At 36.4% G+C, this 21,600-nt stretch overlaps 1 protein-coding gene across 3 annotated transcripts in view; it reads right to left on the bottom strand.

Annotated features, from left to right (window-relative positions):
• Positions 1–1,952: 1,952 nt before the first annotated feature.
• Positions 1,953–21,600, bottom strand: part of LOC306871161 (guanine nucleotide-binding protein subunit beta-like protein 1) — a 35,635-nt gene continuing 15,987 nt past the window's right edge. For 2 of the 3 annotated variants that reach the window (XM_079418889.1, XM_079418888.1), the window contains exons 5-7: positions 20,856–20,948; positions 12,197–12,406; positions 3,651–4,215 (exon numbers count right to left, since the gene is read on the bottom strand). In XM_079418889.1, coding sequence (XP_079275015.1) covers positions 3,949–4,215; positions 12,197–12,406; positions 20,856–20,948 — 570 coding nt within the window. In that variant the 3' untranslated portion in view covers positions 3,651–3,948. Of the gene's footprint in view, positions 4,216–12,196; positions 12,407–20,855; positions 20,949–21,600 lie in introns of all 3 variants that reach the window. The other variant, XM_079418887.1, reaches the window with a different exon arrangement.

The raw sequence follows: 21,600 nt of genomic DNA, 5'->3' as shown, positions 1-21,600 counted from the left end.
TTTCATTATTATTTTGAAACCCTGACAATAATAGCCTATTTCCATGCAAAGTCAGAGTTTAAATGGATATTATTATCGAATTAAAACTACTGATCGATCTCTTAACGCGGGAAATAAAAGCGACACTTTATAGGTCTACGGTATTGAGTATTAAACAATATTACTGAAGTTATGAACAACTTATGAAAACATAGCCAATATAAAATTCCTAAAGCGAAAAACAATCCACCTTCTTGTTTTCAACCTTTTCTAGCGCAAGGACTCTCAGCATCCGAGAGACAGCGGACAAATAAAAGAGTGATACAATAACGACCTATATTGCATTATGCCAAAATAATGTTGACCTAGTTTTTCAGTTAACTGTACCTCTATGTCTCCTGCCATGTCTGACTCTCGTGTGTGTACAAAGTGAGGCAATGAATCAACTGAGATACATCAGTAAAAACACAAAAACAAACACTTTTTATATTAATTTTTTTGTATAAATATTTTTTATACACCAGTGCATGCTGAAAGCCTGTAACTCACTTGGACATTTCTTATCAGACACTGTATGGTTAAGAAAAAGAAGTGGTAATCATCTGACACAGGGTCACATCTGGAACATCTGTTGTGACAAGCCTATCTTTGTGTACATTTCTCTGGCTTGGCAAGTCCAAAGACAGCGCTTGAAAAAAAAAAAAGAAAAAGAAAAAAAGAAACTTAAGGTGGACCAACCCTGTAAAGATGTTTACCTACAGCCATGCACGTGTTTCACATTTACTCCTGCGTTTTTCAGCGAATGTGTGTTCCATTTGTCAGCCCAGCAAATGAAAACAAATCACCTGCATGCTTATCTCAGACAACAGAAAGAGTTTCATTCTGACTGAGCTTGCCAACATATAAATAATTTACTATAACACAGCCAGTGTTGGGTTTCTCTCATTCAAAGGGCCATTTCCTCAGACTGTGATTACCTGGGATTATTGTTTGTTTCCAAAAACTAACATCTATTCATCCAGTCTTACCCAGACATGCCATGCAGAGTCTATTGTGGGCGACTAGGGGTTTGTTTAAGCTGGTCAGGTGACCTCTGACCCCTGGTGCAATAGACAGGCGTGTGTCTGTTGTTCAGGGAGCCGCAGGTTTTTGTCAGTGGCCCGTGTCGAGGTTCTGCTTATACTGACTGCTTAAGTGAGCTATTATTGACTTGGGAGGTATAAGCTGAAATCTCCAGCAATACGTGCATATTCACCGAACGGACGGAAGGGACCCCTGGCATGGCTTTGTTGTGCCCCCCCACCAAGTCTATAAAAGTAGGAAGTGATTACCAATCGGACGAGCTCTACAGAGGTCATGGACAAAGGTACATGATGACAAGGAGAAGGCTAATGACCAGGCGGACTGTGAAATGAACTGTTTTGTCTTCCTCTCCGGCCGGCGACTCGCCCGCTGTTGTTTTTCCTTTAAAAGGATGGCCTCCAAGTTCCCAGAGCTTCCTGTACCGTCTGATGAGATATTCCAGTCTGGGTTTGTCCCCAGAGACACGGGCTTTATGGGGCAGAACGGCTGTGGGCCATTTGAAGTTTGAAATCCCATTTAGCTCAGTACCAAGGATGGCTATTATTACCGCATACGCTGACAAAAAAAATCTACTCTTTGCATGTTAGTCAACTAATGTCTGTTTTCGATAATCAGGTCGAGTTATTAAAAAATAAAACATTATGTTTGTTGCCTGAATTTGAAACTCAACAGGTTTGGTCTGAATCTTTATTGAAGTTTAAGAATTGTGATTAGAATCGAAATGACTAATGATTCTGGTTCAGATTCACGATTCCAGTTGCTTAACAGTTCCACTAATGATTATTTTAATACTTTTGAGGAAGCAACATTTGGAAGAAAGTGGCCAAAGCTTCTAAATTATTCAATTATTTTAGATTTCAACAAGGATTTTTTTTTTTTACTTTGTTTTTCAATAGCAAAACATTAAAGAGTCATTCATTAGGGAATAAAAAAAAACACTGGTCATGGTTTATTATATGATTCACCAAAATAATCTGTTCATTATTTGTTTGTTTGTTTGTGTTTAAGGCCATGCCATCTTCTGTGGCTATTTTCATGGCGAGAAAAAATTATAACAAGTCAAGTCACTCTTATTTATCTAGCGCTTTTAACAAAATAGATTGTGTCCAAGCAGCTTTACTGTATCAAATAGGACAATAGTGTCAATAATGCAAAAGGACAACAGTAAACAAATTATATTAGGCTTTTAAAAACTCTAAAACTATATCTGGCTTAACTCGGTTAAACTCTGTTAACTGACTAAAAAAAAAGTTCTCTCACAATCTAATAAAACATGCTTCAGAGATAAAGAGTTTTGGCAGAGAGAACATCTTGGAGGATTCTGAATCGGTTCATAAAGGTCAGACATTCTAAAATCATAAAACCAAAAGCGAAACAAAACATCTGTAAAATCATGGAACTGGTTCTGAATAAGAATTGGTTCTTGGTTCCCATTCCTACTAAAGAATCTTATTTAGAAATATAGTGTAAACAACATTAGATATCGGTTTTCCTAATGTAAAAAAAGAGAGTACAAAAAGAAAACAAAGTACTCTGGTGAGTGAACCACGTTGTATTCGCAGAGCAATAAATGCAAAAATAACTAGTTTGTCTTTTAGCCACATCTGAACACAGAGGTCAGCCTTGTCTTTAGGCTGAAAAAAGAGCCGCCTTCATCAGCTCATGTGCTTAAAGGGAAGAACGAAACGAATCCTGCTCAATGAATCTTTCTAACAAACAGGCCTGTCTGCGGAGCCGAGTCCTTGTGATTAACCCTGCGTGATGTATGCAGTTCAGTCCAGAGGCCAATCTTAAACTCGGAGGCAGATTTGGAAAAACAGCGCTGGATTACTTTACTGCTCAGGTGCGACTTCAAGAGCAAATACACACCTACTGAAGCACATCAGCCTAGGGAAACGCAAACAGATCGGAGCGGACGGTTTAAGCTCTGCCTTTGACAATAAAACACGTTTCAATAATTATCAGCCATTGTGGTAAACTGCAACCAAACACGGTGATGGAGTGTGTTTATATTAGCTGCTTTTTTGTTTTCACCAATAAGAATGCATTCATTTGGACACGTAAGTAACGGCAACGTCTTTCTAAATGAGACCAAGCTGTAGCTCCACCTCCGAATGGCAGCCAGCCACTAATTTAGGTGCTTTCATTTAAAGAAAATATATTAGCACCAAGTTCAAGTACGTAAATAAAGTCAGTAATTTGCGACAATCAGTTTAAAGGAAATGGTAAAGTGTCTTTCAAACTCAACATTGGCTATATATAAACCACAAACTACACTGGCCATGCGGTTTTGTTTAAAGTCCGTAAGAGTCATTCAATCGAAAATCGTTAACAGAACCAAAGGTCATTCAAATTATTCATTTAAAAAAACAAAAAAAACAGAACCTTTTTATCTCACAATTCTGACCTTTCTTTTTTGCAACTGTGAGTTTATATTTCGCAATTCTGACTTTCAAGTTTTCCCAGGTCTGCACACGCAACAGGTGGGCGGGTAATATGCTAATGTTTCATTTTGACGTCAACAAGAAACGGCTTGGGATTCGTTTTAAGAACGACTCGTTTCAATGATTCAGAGTCGACTTTTTTTTGAGAATAACTTTATACACGGTGCACTTTCAGATTTAAAACTTTGCAGGACGTTTTCATTCATTTACAGCTGTGTTACACCTTGTATGCCAATACAAGATCTCAAGTCCTTATACAAAAATAAAATAAAATATACGGTTATGTTGTAGCTCCGCCTCAAAATGGCAGTCAGGTACTAATTTATGCGCTTTCATTCAAAGAAAATACATTAACACCACGTTCTTGAATGTAAGTAAAGTCAGAGTAATTTGCAATAATCAGTTTGAAGGAAAAGGTAAAGTGGGCCTCTGTCTTTCAAACTCAACTTTCGCTATATATAGACCACACACTGATCCGCTGGTCCTTGGACCCCGCGGCCAAAAGTCTCTGTGGGGGGTCCTGATGGTCTGAGAAGGCCACACTATTCACCATGTCAGTATGATGTTGCAGAACAGCCAGCGGCTTCAGTTTCTTCCAGCCGAACACTCTGATGTTGTCGTCCCATCCCGCCGTAGCGAGGATCTTTCCATCGGCACGAATACACAGCTGGGAGACCCCAGGATTGGTCATCTGAACAGAGTCGTGCATCTGTAAGGAAACACAAGTCACACATCAATCCAAATGAGCCACGATAGACAAATGCAGGACTTTAATTAACAAGCGGCCCTGTCAGAATCCCTATGCAAGGGCGCAAATTGAATATCAGATGCGAAACTAAACGTTTCGCTATAAGTTTAATTTTGCTATAAAAGTTTAATCGCAACATATAATCATTGCAGTTAGTGTTCAACGTCTGTTTGATTACATGTCATTAACTGCATGAATTTTACTGTACATTTCTTCATCAACTTGACAATCACCACTGATAAGCTACTACTAAATATAATGAAACTTTAAAATAGAAACGTAACATTTTCTGTAAAGCTGCTTTGCAATGATTTGTATCGTGAAAAGCGCAATACAAATAAACTTGAATTGAAATTAATCATGGCAACTGGGAAAGAAATGATAGAAATTAATTCTTTTATTTTGCAAGGATGCTTTAAATTGATGATAAAGACATTTATAATGTTACAAAATATTTCTATTTCAGATAAATGCTTTTTTTCTGAACTTTCTATTCATCAAAGAAACCTGAAAAAAAAAATTCTACTCAGCCGTTTTCAATATAATAATACTAATAAATGTTGTTTGAGCAGCAAATCAGAATATTAGAACGATTTCTGAAGGATCATGGGACTGGAGTAATGATGCTAAAAATTCAGCTTTGAAATCACAGGAATAAATTACATTTTAAAATATATTCCAATAGAAAACAGTTATTTTAAATAGTACAAATATTTCAAAATTTTACTGTTTTTGCTGTACTTTGGCTCAAATAAATGCAGGCTTGGTGAGCAGAAGAGACTTGAAAAATCTTACTGTTAAAAGCTTTTAACTGGGAGTGTACCTTACTAACTATGAAAAGCGCAATACAAATAAACTTGAATTGAAACGAATCGGGGCAAGTCACCATACGTGCTTACTCATCTCAGGCAGCTAGAAAGTATTACCATTTAAATGCACGACGTGTAAACTATTTACCAGAAACAAATGAGCTTGTTGTTTAATGACCTGAGCGAGAGCTAATTTAAATCCATAAAAAGACCAGGCCATAGAGCGAGAGCAATTCCCCACCAGCCACCTTCAGGCTGATCTGATGATTGAGCTGCAAATGAACGGCTAAATAGCTGTTGAACCTGGCAGAGAAAATCAGTGCGCCTCAATCATCATTTAATCACTAGCAAAACGCTATTTGGATTGGAGAATTAGACTTAAGGGTTACCTTTGTCAGAGCAAGGACTGCTTTGTTTGTGAAGGCCTTGTTGTTTTAACAGTCTCTGGTGAATTACATTTGCATTGAAAGGCCTGGTCAACAGCACGAGGCTAAAGATTACCTTCCTTTGCTCTCTGTGATCTACGGCGGCCAGGAGACCAGATAAATCTCAGTAATGGGCAACAATGTGACGTATTATAAAGTATTACCGAGAGCTCATCATCTCTCCTTTGAGGACGTGCTAGAGGTATTTCCTGGAGAAAAGCGCACATGTGTACTAAGCTCGTGTGTGTGTGTGTGTGCCGTTTCTCCACAGGAGGCATCTGGTCCCAAAGCTGGAATCGAACTGGACAGCGTAAAATTGACTTCATAAGCGGTGTCCTGAGAGACTAATGGCTCTCATGCGGGAGAAGACAGTGAAGAATTTGTCGGCGTGCTCCTGTTTCTGCCTGGAAAATCAGAGCCAGTCACTCCTGCATGTGGAAGATATAAGCCAGCCAGGTATTCCTGACCCAAGCGGATAGAAGAATGCACCGTCCCTAACATTATTCTTTAACAGAGGAGGAAAAACAAGCATTGCTCGTTTCTGAAATCACTTTGCATCATAGTCCAAATCAAAATTCTGGTGCATGGCAATGATATCACCTGCGAGCAGAAACTTTCCCACAAAGAGAAAGAGAGAGACTGGTTTGCATGCTGCAGCCAAGAGGGACAGCGTAAAGATGAATCGCTCCGAGCCGAGGTTGGTATGCCTGAGCTAAAGGCCCATCTGGTCCATATTACAGAGCTGATAATGATGGGTTAATGTGTCTATCTGTGTTTGTTATGCTTCCCATAGTTTGTGTCAGGAAAATACATTAATTTAATTAAGAGGTCACAGCAAAGCGATAAAAAAGGTAAATGGGTGTTTATAAAGCGAGGCCTGTATGGAGATATAACCATTAGAAAAGGCTGATTTACAGATCGCCACACTTTTTTTTTTAAAATAATCATATGAACTGAATTTTCCTACAGCTTTCACTCTTTCAGGGTGTTTTAAAACAGAAGTTTGGAGATTTAACATTACAGGCTGTGTTTAATTCAAAAGTCTTGCTAAATTAGCACATCTGGCAATTGCTTTTCCACACAAATGCTTCATTTCAATGGTGTCTATCCCATATTGGATCTCGTTCGAGTGCAATATGGAAGCATTCATTTCAAACACAGCCTTTAGGGTTTGAGAATGGTTATTAGCTTTCATTTATGGAATCCATTCTCCATGGGTCCACATCCTCTACAATGAACTTGAAGACATCAAAGAGGTCAGTCTTTATGAACTATCCTTCATTTCTCCATTGGGCTATTGATTCCTGATGGGGGATACATAGCAAACGGTCATCTGTGCACGCAACGTACACACATATGCTTGTTCTGTCGGCGAGTAACCGAAAACAAACCTCAAAACTCACCTTAGGCCCAACGGTGGACTGGAAGATAATCAGTTTACTTGGTTATACTACACAAAAGCTAACGGAGTGCCAACTGAAGGAGTCCTGAAATTGAAAATAAGTTGCACTTTTGCATTTGTGGTTCCATCTGTTATTACAAGCTTGATATTCTTAAACTTGAGATCATCATCATTACTCCAGTCTTCAGCGGCACATGATCTTTCAGAAATCATTCTAATATGCTGATTTGCTGTTCAAGTAACATTTTTAAAGATTATCATCATCAATATTTAAAACCGTTTTGTATTTTTTATTTTTTTTTCAGGATTCTTTGATCCAAGATCCAAATATCTGAATTTGTCTGAAATAATACTATACCATTCAGAAGCTTGGAGTCAGTATTTTTATTTTAAATTTTTTTTTTTTTGGGGGGGGGGGGGGGGGGGGGGTAATATTTCCATTTAGCAATGATGCTTTATACTGATCAAAAGTGATTATAAAGACATTTATAATGTTACAAAAGATTTCTATTTTAGATAAATGCTTTTCTTCTGAAAAAAAAAACACATGGAACAAATTCTACTCAGCTGTTTTCAACAACAATAATAATAATAATAAATGTTTTTTGAGCAGCAAATCAGAATATCAGAATAATATCTGAAGGATCATGGGACTGGAGTAATGATGCTAAAAATTCAGCTTTAAAATCACAGGAATAAATTACATTTTAAAATATATTCCAATAGAAAACAGTTACTTTAACTAGTACAAATATTTCAAAATATTACCGTTTTGCTGTACTTTGGATCAAATAAATGCAGGCTTGGTGAGCAGAAGAGACTTCTTTCAAAAACATGAAAAATGTTACTGTTCAAAAGCTTTTGACCGGTAGTGTACCTTACTAACTATATAAACGGCAAATTAAGAGTTTGAGGCAAAAGTAATAGTTAATAATTTCTTAATAGCGAGAATTGGACCTTAAAATAAAGTGTAACCAAAAACATCACCCAAATTGTGATGTTTTAAGCTTTCACGTGTCTTGAACATAGTCACCACTAATAACCTACTCCTAAATATAATGTAGAAAGTTAACATTTTCTGTAAAGCTGCTTTGCAATGATTTGTATCGTGAAAAGTGCTTTCCACAAAACTTGCATTGAATTTAATTTCACTTCTAGTGATTGCATTTAGGCTTTAAAACGTTGTGTTCAATTGTAAAGATTATCCTGAGGAACAAAACATAACTATAAACATCTGTTGGTCACAGAGCTTATCTTTTTTTATTATTCAGGTCAATGGAAAAATCCTATTGGCTTTTTGTCAAGGGAACCACGGTGATGCTAACTTCTAAGTTGGCCTACAAAAAAATTCAAAAGTCAGAAATCATTTTTTGAAAGCAATGCAATGAGATAAGTGCGCAGCGAGTGGGTTGCCAATTAAAAAGCTAAGTGCGATCAATTTCTGGCAGCAACTAACAGGATGTTCAAAGCGCAATATGTTGCTCTCTCCGGCATGGACTTGGCAGGCTCTTCTGACCTCACACTGATCACTGAAACCAGTTATCATCACTTGTCCACTTGACCCTGACAGTCCAGTACAGATGAAGGATGTGCTTGCATTTTCCGACACACCCCTTTCGAATTATGCATTTTTTCAATCCCGCAGTTCTCGATTTTGAGCATTGCACCAAGTTAAAAAAATTTCTTTAGCACAACAGCACTGAAAAATTGAAATCAATGCCTAATATTATTGATGACAGTGAAGGAATGTATAAAGCATCCAGCTTCCTCATTCCAGAACACCCCTTGACAGGGCAGCCTGATCCGTCCAGTCGAGTGCTGACAGACGCTGGATACCTGAAGCACAGAGTCTGGTGCGATAGTAGAAGGGAGGGCCGTTTAATTGAGAAGGGCGGTAGGAATGTAGGGACTAAAAGTGAAGAGATGTGGAGATGCACCTGTGAGTGCTGTCAGCACGTCTCCAACAGCATGCAAAGACAGCCATGCTTGATTTACACTAATCTTTACACACATATAGCCTCACCCTCTAAAATCTTGTCCGTCCACATCTGTCAAGAGTCAGGAGCGAGGCTAACCACCCATAGCCAAATCTTGATCAACAAACGTCTTGCTTTTTACCATTACACAACCCGCTGCGATCACACATGCAAAGCGATACGCAAGCGTAATCACTCTTAGTCAAGCCTGTGACAGATGGGGCTGCTCAATTCCACCAACACGGCTATCATATCCATGAGCGCCCCGGGCCAATCAATGCTTATCTGTGCTTGATAAGAGCCGCTTGCTTTTCTTCAGTCTACAGACTGCTGACGGTCTTTCAGCAAAGCGTCGAAAGTGTTAATCTCATCATTAAAACGGCTGACAATTTTCTTTTTTCCATTTCATAATAAAAACAAAAGTGAGACAAAAATGCACATCATGACCATATTTACTGTTGCAAGAAATAAGACAAAAATAACAATACAAGACATCATTAATGTACTAAAATGTTTTTGAAGAAACAAAACATAAAAAGGAAGGTTATTGTTTAAATTATGTTTTTTAAAGAAGTCTCTTCTGCTCACCAAGCCTGCATTTCTTTGATCCAAAATACAGCAACAAGCAGTAATATTGTGAAATATTTTTACTATTTAAAATAACTGCTTTCTATTTGAATTTATTTTAAAATGTAATTTATTTCTGTGAGCAAAGCTGTATTTTCAGCATCATTACTCCAGTCTTCACGGTCACATGATCCTTCAGAAATTATTCAAATATACTGATTTACTGTTTAAGAAACATTTATTATTATTATCAATATTTAAAACAGTTGAGTACATTTTTTGCAGGATTCTTTGATGAATACAATGATCCCATCAGCGTTTATCTGAAATAAAAGCTCTTGTAACATTATACACCACTATACCATTCAAAAGCTTGGAGTCAGTTTCATTTTTATTTTTTTTGGGGGGAAAGAAATGATATAAATTAATACTTTTATTTAGCAAGGATGTTTTAAATTGATCAAAAGTGATGATAAAGACATTTATAATTATGTTTCAGATAAATGTGAACTTTCGATTCATCAAAGAGACCTGAAAAAAATCCTACTTCGCCGTTTTCAACAATAATAATGAATGTTTTTTTGAGCAGCAAATCAGCATATTAGAACGATTTCTGAAGTATCATGTGACTGGAGTAATGATGCTAAAAATTCAGCTGTGAAATCAAAGAAATAAATTACATTTTAAAATATATTCAAATAGAAAGCAGTAATTTTAAAAAGTAAAAATGTCAAAATTTTACTGTTTTTGCTGTACTTTGGATCAAATATATGCAGGCTTGGTGACTTCTTTAAAAAATTGTAGTGTATGACTAAAACAACTTAAATTAATAAAAAATAAATAAAATTAACGGTGCTTTTTAGCGTTCTCCACAGCAGGTTAAGGTCATGTTGCTTCATCGCTCCTCAGCCTTTCGTAGAGCCTCCCACTGTGAACTACTGTTCCTTTTATTGCAGATGTGTTTTTTGTTTGGTTAGCAGCCTGCGAGGTTTTGATGTTTTTATTACCTCTCGCGGGTCGTTCGTCAAGCGGCAGATACCCCAGCTCTACCGCCACACAAAAATACGTCTGTGGGAAGAGCTCACAGCGGCTGTCTGGACGTCACACTGCGCTGCACTTCAGGGTAATTTAAAAGCCCCCGCTGACTCCTTTTCCGAGCTGCTCTTTTATTTTCAAGCCCTTTCCGCCAAGAATTACATTTTAAATCAATTTTTTTTTGACGTGCAAAATAAACCGAACTGTCGATACAGCTCCTATAAACGCTTATTACTGCAGATACAGTTTGCATGCAAGACAAAATAGGGAGGAAGGTTTGTGAATATTTCAAATTCATCCATTCATGTGTAAAAGGCGCTGGAAAGAATAACAATCCGCGCACAGGACTGGAGTGTTGTATATCAGAGCCATTTCACACAGATTTCTCGCCGCTTATGAAATATTGAATCTGTAAGACCTGAAATCAGCAGAGAATATGGCTGCTAATGAGGCATTAGCTTTCAGACGAGTAAAGTGTTATGCAAGATAAAGCATGGCTCTGGTGCATGCTCATTTTTTAAGAATGCTGTATAAATATAAATACAAAAGCATTTGTATGTGCACGGTATTGTGGGAGAAGAGATGTTTTCATCTAGAGGCAAAATCTGGCTTTGAACTACAGTATGACATCACAGTGCAGCTGAGAGTTGCCAATCTAAAGTAAAAGAGACTGATTTATTATCCAACAGACCTGAGGAAACTTTATATCCTAGCCAAATACTTTCCAAGTGTGTCAGGTGGTGTGTGTCTACATGGCCACGTACACACCGCTGTGAAACACTCCTCAACTCCTCTTAAATGCCAATTTTTTTTTACATTTTCCAATTATTTTTTAACTGAGCAACCAGTTACTAATTCGACAGGTTATTGGTACACTGATATTACATGCTCGTTCTCTATGAACAATAATAAAAACATCTCTAGTGACTAATATTACTATGGTCAAAAATAGCTAACACCAAACGTCTGGCACCCTTGCTTCTTGCACACAGAAAACAGAGAAACGTCAGAACTACATCGTCACTTCCATAATGTGAAGTTTCATAAATATTCATAACATGGAACTGAAATTGACTGGATTGTGAAAGGTGGGTGCTCTATATCAGAATGTGACTTTGCAGTTAAATATCCACTTCAAAAATATTGAAGGCAGCAAAGTTTGAGGAGGTTTTTTGAATGGAGTTTAAAGGCTCAAGTTCACCTTTGTGAGCATCTCAATGTATCCCAATGGTAACGCTTCTTTTTTTTTTTTTTTTTTTCACATTTAATGCAATTTGCAATTATTACTGTTCTAAATCAATGCATTTAGTGCTGCGTGATTTGGGGAGAAAAAAATAAAAAAATCAAACTGATTTTTCTGAAAAAATTGCAATGTATTTAATAAAAATTAAAGCTTGCGTAATTTGATAATTGCACTATTACTTAAATTTAATCATGCAGCCCTATAATTTTCTACCGGCAAGTTTGTAGAAAGGCTGTATCATAAAACAATGCATAAATTAATATTTGGGTATTGGTTAATATTAATGCTATTAGCCATTAACACACAAGGCCAAGGTGATGGCAGCCAAATAGGAAAGTTGCTTTAGAGGCATAGCGAGCTAGATAATACATTAAAAGATTATAAACACAAACATTTTTCTCTTAATTAAAAAAAGTTTTCAGTAATGAAAATGCATTATGATGGTAGAACTTCAATGTGGTCGTTACTTTCACATGTGACCTCACCTGAAGGTTTTGCTGCTTGTCAAGTGTCCAGGATTGGAGGATCTTCTCTGAAGACCCTGAGATGCCTTTCTGCTTGCATACATCAACGTCTAGACACATGACTGGCTCAGGATGTGCCTTCAGACAGCTGTATGGACGGCGATGAGAAACATCCCATAACACCAGAGAGCCGTCCTCATAACCGGCACACAGAACCGGACCAGAATCTGCCTACAGAGAGACAAACAAACAGATAAAAGACCATGGAAAACAGGAATGTAGAAATAGTGAAGGGTTAGGAAGAGAGAGGAAAAGAACAGATGAACAGAAGCATATGGCAGCAGTGTTTATCAGAGGTTATCAGTCTGCTCGTGCTCTGATGAACCACAGCATTAATCATCAGATGCTGCCTTCAGCCAATCACAGCACACTTCACTGTAGACTTCACTACAACAGCGCTGGCAGATAAAAAAAATATTATATATGTATGTATATATATATATATATATATATATATATATATATATATATATATATATATATATATATATATATATATGTATATATGTATATATGCGTGTGTGTGTGTGTGTATGAGGCATTTATACATACATATATGAAATTGTAAAAATAAATTAATATAAATACAAATATATACTGTATAATATACTATTATATATAAAGCAAAAAATCTATGAAAAACTATATATGGAAATATATCTAAACTATATATGAAACATACAGATATATAAATATATATGTATGTGTATACAAGTTAAACAATTAAATATAAATAAAAATACATAGTTTTTACTAATTTTAGAACAAATCCATAAAGATAAAGAGACACATCAAATATTTTAATAATTGTTTTTGGATATATCACCCAGCCCTTCACTACAGCTGCAGAGTGAATGAATAGATATGAATAGAATAGATTGAATAGACAAGCAGACAAATATCTGCAAACCACAAAACAGAAAAGCCCCATATTTGCATATAACACTCATAACTGCTTTAACATGCCATTATAATCCTTAATCCAGAGCCTGTGGTCACTTTATACTGCCACAATCAGTGTGACCTCCGACTCTGCGTTTACCTTCTGTGACCTTTTTTCACTTAACCTCATAAAAAAAGCGACAGCTCAGGTGCGTGTGCTTGTTTGTTTGCTCAGATTTACAGCACCTCCGAGTTTCCCCGCTCATTATCTGCAAGGAGAAGCGCTCGAGCTACACGGCTACACGCAGTAGGCTGTCTCATAAATCAGTTTAGCGGATAAAAGCAGAACGAGAGAGCTGATAAAAGCCTACAGTCTCATAACTCAGAACAGAGCTGCAGGCGTGCTGTCTACACAACAAGATTTACAACAGAGGTGTCCTTCCCCTCCTTTCTCAGCCCTCTCCTTCTCAGATACACAACACACACACCTTCTCCAGGAGATCATTCATCTGCTTGTGCATGTGACAACACAGTGTTGCCATTTACCAGACTTGATTTACACTGTAGTGTGCATGCAAATATCAACTACAATAAAAAAGCTTTTTATATAGCACACAATTATTGGGGTTTCTTATTACAAACAAGCTGCATTGTAAGATAAATAACCATTCAAATGTTTAGGGTCAGTAGGTTTACTTAAAAAAAAATAGTTTTAGTCAGAGGATGCATAAAATTTACTGAAATTTGAAAGTACAGACCTTTATAATGTTACAAAAAATATCTGTCAAATAAATGCTGTTCTTTGAACTTTCAAATTACCACAGTTTCCACAATAATATTGAGCAGCTCAACATTGATAATAATAATAATAAATGATTCCTCCGAGCAGCAAATCAGCTTATTAGTATGATTTCTGAAGGATCATGTGACACTGAAGACTGGAGTAATGATGCTGAAAATACAGCTTTGATATTTTAATATCCCTGAGACAATATTAAAATTCGTATTATTTTTATAACAGTTTTAGTTGTTTTAGTTTTTGAGTTGTTACAGTTTTAGATGATACATCAAATTATACAAAATTAAATGAGATATGTTGCCTTCGCAACTAGCTGAAATAACACTTTTTTATATTTTATTTCAAGTAATGATTTTTTTAATGGTTTTAATTTTATCATAACCCTACACTGGAAACAAATTACATTTGAAAAATTAAAAAAAACACTGTTTTGCCTGTATTTGTGATCAAATAAATGCAGCCTTGGTGATCATTAAAACACACAACAACAAAAAATTATAAAAAAAAAAAAAACATGCACGATGCCTGACTCAGGCGTACAGTCGCTTTGTTTTGTTCTCGTTTTGGGTTTTACCTACAGAAGGATGAGAAATGACAAATCATCTGCCCTCGGGCAACGTTAGTGTACCGGGTACAGGCAAATCTGGCGAGGGAAAAATTCTTTCCATATGTGTAAGGCCCGAAAAGTCGGCACTAATTTTTCCCCCTCTTATAAAGGTCGTCCTCTCTTCGCACGGTATATTTATTTTTCCCGGTGCGCTTAAACAAAATATCCCTTGAACAGCGAACGCCACGTAAACACATCACCGGAGTGGATTAGGGTGAAATAAAAAATAAAACAACTGGAAATCAATCCCCAAGCCTCAGAGACAGTTGTTAAGCATTACCGTCTGTTGCCCTCTGGCCCCTGCACTTCAGTTAAGTGTAGGTGCTCCCTGATTGATGATGTCACAGGTCAAGGGTCACGGAACCCTGGGTAGACACCTAATTCATTATATCCTCCATGGCTGGTCTACAAGAGGGCGCTTTAGCCGGATTAGGACTCGGGCTTCAGGGAAAGATTCATCATCCCAACAGCTGCTTCAGATGGATGCTCCAGACTGAAGCCACAACAGAACAGCGGCGTTCCACTGGATGGCAACAAGTCGCCATGCACCAGAAAAGCCCCGCTGAGCGGGAAACCGCAGAATTGATCCCGGCACAGCATCTCCGGGGGGCCTTCAAAGGAAGACCAGGAGAGAGGAGCTCCTCTAGGTCGAGTCGTGTGAAGGACTGTGGGTGGCGTGTATGTAAGCTACACCTAGAACAAGAGCCAACAGATGTACGACAGGGTTACTAGAACATGCAACACACTGATGAAAGCGAAAGCGGTTTACGGGGCTGTAATGATGAACCCAAAGAGGCCAGGCTCTGAGACGCTTACGGAGCAGAGCTGGTGGAGATGAGCACAGTTTGATGGATATCTGGCACAGGAACATTTCCTTCTCACCAACACCAGTCCTCGTTCAATCTTTACAAATGCAGTTATAATCAGGCTAAAGTGGTTTTTTTTGTCCCAAGTAATTAAATTAGTGATGTCAAACAATTAATCATGATTAAAAGTTTTTGTTTAGATCATATCTGACCGGAGCACAAAAGCGGTCCTAAGCCGCTGGGGTATATTTATAGCCAAAAATACATTGTATGGGTCAAAATTATTGATTTTTATTTTATGCCAAAAATCATTAGGATATTAAGTAAAGATCATGTTCCATGAAGATATTTTGTAAATTTCCTACTGTAAATATATCAAAACTTAATCTCTGATTAGTAATATGCATTGCTAAGAACTTAATTTGAACAACTTTAAAGGAGATTTTCTCAATATTTGGATTTTTTTGCTCCCTCAGATTCCAGATTTTCAAATAGTTGTATCTCAGCCAAATATTGTCCTACCATAACAAACCATACATCAATGGAAAGATTGTTTATTCAGCTCTCAGATGATGTATAAATGTCCATTTCGAAAAATTGACCTTTACGACTAGTTTTGTGGTCCAGGGTCACATATGTGTGCTTTGTTTATTTATTATGTATAAATAAATACAGCATATATTTTGAAAATATGTACATGTATATATTTATATACACAATTTATATTATAAATATATATATATATATATATATATATATATATATATATATATATATATATATATATATATATATATATATATATATATATATATATATATATATATATATATATATATATATATATATATATAATCAGTGTTGGGTGTAACTAATTACTAAGCAATTAGTTACTGTAATTTAATTACTTTTCCCTTGAAAAAGTAAGGGATTACTCTTATTTTTTCAGTAATTTAAATACAGTTACTTATGTAATTGAACTTAATACTGTATAGATATAACTTAATACTTGTAATTTAATAGAGTATAGACTGTAGAATATGTATAAACAATACAATAGTGGATTTAACAACAAAATTTAAAGTCTTACCTTAAAATGCATTTTTTTAATGTACCCTTCTCACTTTAAATACTTTGGTGAGTTAATAAAAATACTGTTAACACTTTAGTGTCCAATTCTCACTATTTACTTGTTGGTTATTAGCATAAATATTATTGGGATATTGGCTGTTTATCATTACTTAAAAAGCATATTAATGTCTTATTCTAAATCCTTAATCCTACCCAATTCTTAAACTTAACAACTACTTTACTAAGTATTAATAAGCAGTAATAAGCAGTAATATAGACATACCCCATTATCAATATTTTTAAATTTGCAATGGATTTGTGCAATTTCAGTATGATTAAAGCATTTATAAATTTATCTTAAAAAAACATTAATTACACAAAAACAGCAACAACAAATCAGTGCTTTAATCTGGCAATTTGAATAATTAAAGTGCATGTTAAATAAGGAAGAAACTATTCTAAAACTGACCAATAGAGATAGGATGATAACTATTTTCATATTAGAGTTGATGAATGATTCAGTCTAAACTATTCTGTGAACATTCAATCAATCAATCTGTAAAAATTAAAGCTTTGAGATAGTGGTGATTATCAAAAGGTTATATTAAACAGTGTAAATAAATTCTTAATGTATTAAATATTAATTGTGAGTGTACTAAAATTTAAAAAACAATGTAAATAATTAAATATCCAAAATCGACTGCAGTAATATTTTAGTATTAATTATTAACATATTCAATTAGCTTCTATATCTTCAGTATTCATTTTAGTTTACATTTACCAATTATGTGTGTTTCTGTCATATTTATTACTTTTTAAAAAATGTTTCTATTTAGCTTTATTTTAATTTCAGTATTACAGTACTTTAACATACTTTCAAATATTTTATCTCAGTTATTTGTCAAGGCAAGGTTTCTATTTTATTTTAAGTGTCAACCACAATTTATATTTTATTTTATTAATATATTTATATTTATTTTATTCAGCTAATATTTGTTTGTTTTTTCAATAAAAAATATTTTTAATAATTTTAACTAACAAAACTGAATAGGCCACACACACACACACACACACACACACACACACACACACACGCTAATATCAATATCAGCCAATAACATTACCAATATCTTATGTACCTCTAATCTAAAAGTACAGACTGAGATGCTTTTCACAATTTTCCAACCAATCAGAAGCCACAGGGCTCTATCACAACCAAAACAGGGAAAAAGTCAAAAAGTGCCAAACGACACTCAAGCCAAACCCAAAAGAAAACATTACTTAATATGGCATTTAATCTGTTCCAACAGTCCAACACAAAGCGCTTAAAGAAAGAAAATAAATCTGTTGTCAGTTTTACTGGCAACTTGATGGAGGAGACGCGTTCAAAGAGAAGAGCGCGATCGTCTGTGTGTGTGTGTGTGTGTGTGTGAGGTTGAGGAAACGGCAGTCTGCACCAGCAGGGATCGTGAGGATAACAAGACAACTGCCTCATGATTGATTGACACCGGGAGCGAGCATGTGTTAGAGCCGCTGGGGAAGTGACTGGGCCAAGTGTGCCACACCGAGCGAAGACTCTCAACACGTTCACGCTGGGCTCCTCATCTGTGTAGACGGGTCGCTCTGAACTCGAGCGTGACAGTAACAGATCTCCTCATCTGGGCAAATGAAAGACAACAGCGCAGAGCGATTCACTGTTAGACGTCAGTAGTTCTGAGAGTGAACAGCACATTATTGTGCATCTCAAAGAGGCACAGAATCCCTTTCACAGACTTTAAGATTAAATGTTCCCTCCTGCTGGAATGACCTGCCCAACTCAATCCCAGCAGTCTTTAGTCATCTTCAACAAACAGCTAAAAACACATCTTTATTTGACCCTCTACCTTGGCACTCTCTATTCTAATTCTATTTTATCTATTTGTTTTATATATATAAAAAAGAACTAGACCCTCAAACACTGGAACCCTCTATTCGTTTTCTAACTGCTTGTTTTCTTTAAAAAATATCCTCTAACACTGGCTTTATCTATTCTATCTACATGTTTTCTTTATTATTGTACATCTATCTATCTACATCCATCTATATATATCTACAGTATATCTATCTTTTTATATATCTCTTTATCTCTCTCTCTATCAATCCATCTATCAATATCAATATCTATCAATATCAATATCAATATCAATATCAATATCAATCCATCCATCCATCCATCCATCCATCCATCCATCCATCCATCCATCCATCCATCCATCCATCCATCCATCCATCCATCCATCCATCCATCCATCCATCCATCCATCCATCCATCCATCCATCCATCTATCTATCTATCTGGTCCTTCAAGGTTCTCTTGGAGAGGTTAGGTATCTAAGTCGCAACATTAACGACTGGGGTGCTTCAGGGCTCAGTTGTTGGACCTCTTCTCTTCTCTTCTCTTCTCTTCTCTTCTCTTCTCTTCTCTTCTCTTCTCTTCTCTTCTCTTCTCTTCTCTTCTCTTCTCTGTCTACATGGCATCACTAGGTTCTGTCATTCAGAAACATGGCTTTTCATATCACTGCTATGCTGATGACACTCAACTCTACCTTTCATTCCATCCTGATGATCCGATGATAGCTGCTCGCATCTCAGCTTGTCTAACAGACATTTCTTGCTGGATGAAGGACCATCACCTTCAACTCAACCTTGCCAAGACAGAACTGCTTGTGGTTTCAACAAACCCATCACTTCATCACAATTTCACCTTCCAGCTAGGCACATCAACCATAACTCCAGAAAACAGCCAGAAACCTTGGAGTTGTGATTGATGATCAGCTGACTTTCTCAGACCACATTGCTAAAACTGCCCGGTCCTGCAGATTTGCTTTATTCACCATCAAGAAGATCAGGTCCTTTCTTTCGATACTTCACAACTCCTTGTTCAAGCTCTTGTTCTGTCCAGGCTGGGCTATTGCAATGCTCTCTTGGCAGGTCTTCCAGCCAGTTCTATCAAACCTTTACAATTAATCCAGAACGCGGCATCAAGATTAATTTTTAATGAACCGAAAAGAATGCATGTCACACCTCTGTTTATCAATTTGCACTGGCTACCAATAGCTGCTCGCATAAAATTCAAGGCATTAATATTTGCCTACAAAACCACCACTGGCTCTGCACCCTTTTATTCATTACTAATTCATTACTTCAGACTTATGTGCCTCTAGAAGCATGCGTTCTGCAAGTGTACATTGCTTTATTTTGCCATCCCAAAGAGGCAAAAAAAATCACTTTCACAGACTCTTAAATTAAATGATGCCTCCTGGTGGAATGACCTGCCCAACTCAATCCCAGCAGCTGAGTCCTTAGCCAAGAAACGGTTAAAAACACATCTCTACAATCTTTATTTGACCCTCTAACTCTAGCGGTCTCTATTCTAATTCTATTCTTAAAAATAAATAAATAAATAAAACTAACACTAGCTTGCTCTATTCTATCCGTTTTCTTTTCATTTATTATATAATAAAAAAAAACCTTGCTATGTGTAGTGCGTTAAGCTAACTGAGACTTGTTATAGCACTTGCATATCATTGCTCTTTTGTTGGTTTTGATTGCTTCCATTGTCCTCATTTGTAAGTCATTTTGGATAAAAGTTCATCAACCGCTTTGATTAGCTCTGCCAATTAACTGCGAGCAAACTCCGCCCTGCTGTCAAATGACCTGACATCCTTTTTTTTTTACTTCAAGGCTACAGATGGAAAAGCTGTAAATACTGCAAAAAGAGATATTAATTATCTGTGAAAATAATTATAGGTTACTTTAATGGGGGCAAAATAAAATGTTCAGCTATGTTTACAAAACACACATGGACAGTTGATATACGGCACTGAAGTGAAGTTGTTCCAAACACTATGATTACAGAGCAGCGAGGGTAAAGGGGGGAGAACAGCCCGGACAGGTCGCATCCATAAATCAGATCAGCTCTGTCACTTTACACACTTGCCAACTGCTCAGTTTCTCTGTGAGCTCTAGGCTTGCTTGTCAGTACTTCAAAAGGCAATGCTTGATAATGTCAAACTTGGAAGAAAAACAACATGAAAATATGAGACTTTTCAATGCAACCAAGAACATTGTCACACATGCATGAGAAACAAGATATTCATAAATTGGAAACGATAAAGCATGAACATGCAAAGGCTCTTGCATGTATGAAAAAGTCAAGTTTTTTTCCTGCAAATGTCAGTTTAGGGTTTTTGTCCAATGCTAACCATCCTAACTACTTTTAACATTAGAACAGTGTAAGTAATCGAGCAAAATCAGCAGTGCAAAAAAAACATTATAAAATAAAACAAAATCTCATTTACAAATCCATTTATTTGCAACAAAAATATACATACATGCATACTTTTTTTTATACACAATTTATTATTATTTTAAGCATACTTACAAACAAATGTAGTGGACTGCTGTGACTCTTACCTGCCACATCTTCATACACATGAGCATCCCCAGCTTTGAATCTGGTTTCAGAGTGCAAACTGGAGTCCAGCTCCTCATCTCCACCACACTCACCTGCAAAACATCATACACAACTTCAATTAGTTTTCACTGCTGAATTTTTCCTATGAGCAGTTTCAGAGAAAATTATTATATGTTTAAGATAGTCATTAGGAGCCACCACCATTAATGCTGAAGTACTTGATGTTATAGCCGCTGTGTCAATTATTTGGTTATTACTTCTCTTCAATTTTTAGCAGATGTTATCCTCACATCCATGCTAAAATGAGTGTAAATAATCTATAGTCACAGAAACGCTCTGCACAGATGTGCATTAGACAAGTGTTCTGTTGGTTTGCCGAGCGCAGCCAACATTGGGCTGATTGCCAGCAGCTTCCCGTTTTCCTGCACACTGCCTCATCAAGTCTCAACTCGTCTGACTCCAAAAAGAGGCAAATGAGTCAAAAACACAACAGTTTCCAACACAGAAGGGCCATGACCATTAATAATAACAACAACTAACTGACACACTAATGTTTCTGACTAACGATATCCAAAATGGTGTGAGCATGCATGCACATTTCCCTGGCAACTACAACAGTGTCTGGACACTGCATTGAACAACAAAATCTCAAAACAAGAAACATTTGCAAACCAATGATGATGTATAAATGGTCTTAAGGTGATTTTTAGTGGATGCATGACATCAGTTCTTCTCAAGTGCACA

The sequence above is a fragment of the Barbus barbus genome, assembly GCF_936440315.1.
Source record: "Barbus barbus genome assembly, chromosome: 6".
Lineage (NCBI taxonomy): Eukaryota > Metazoa > Chordata > Actinopteri > Cypriniformes > Cyprinidae > Barbus > Barbus barbus.
Note: the sequence above shows the minus strand (reverse complement) of the source record. Positions and strands in the feature narration are given on the sequence as shown.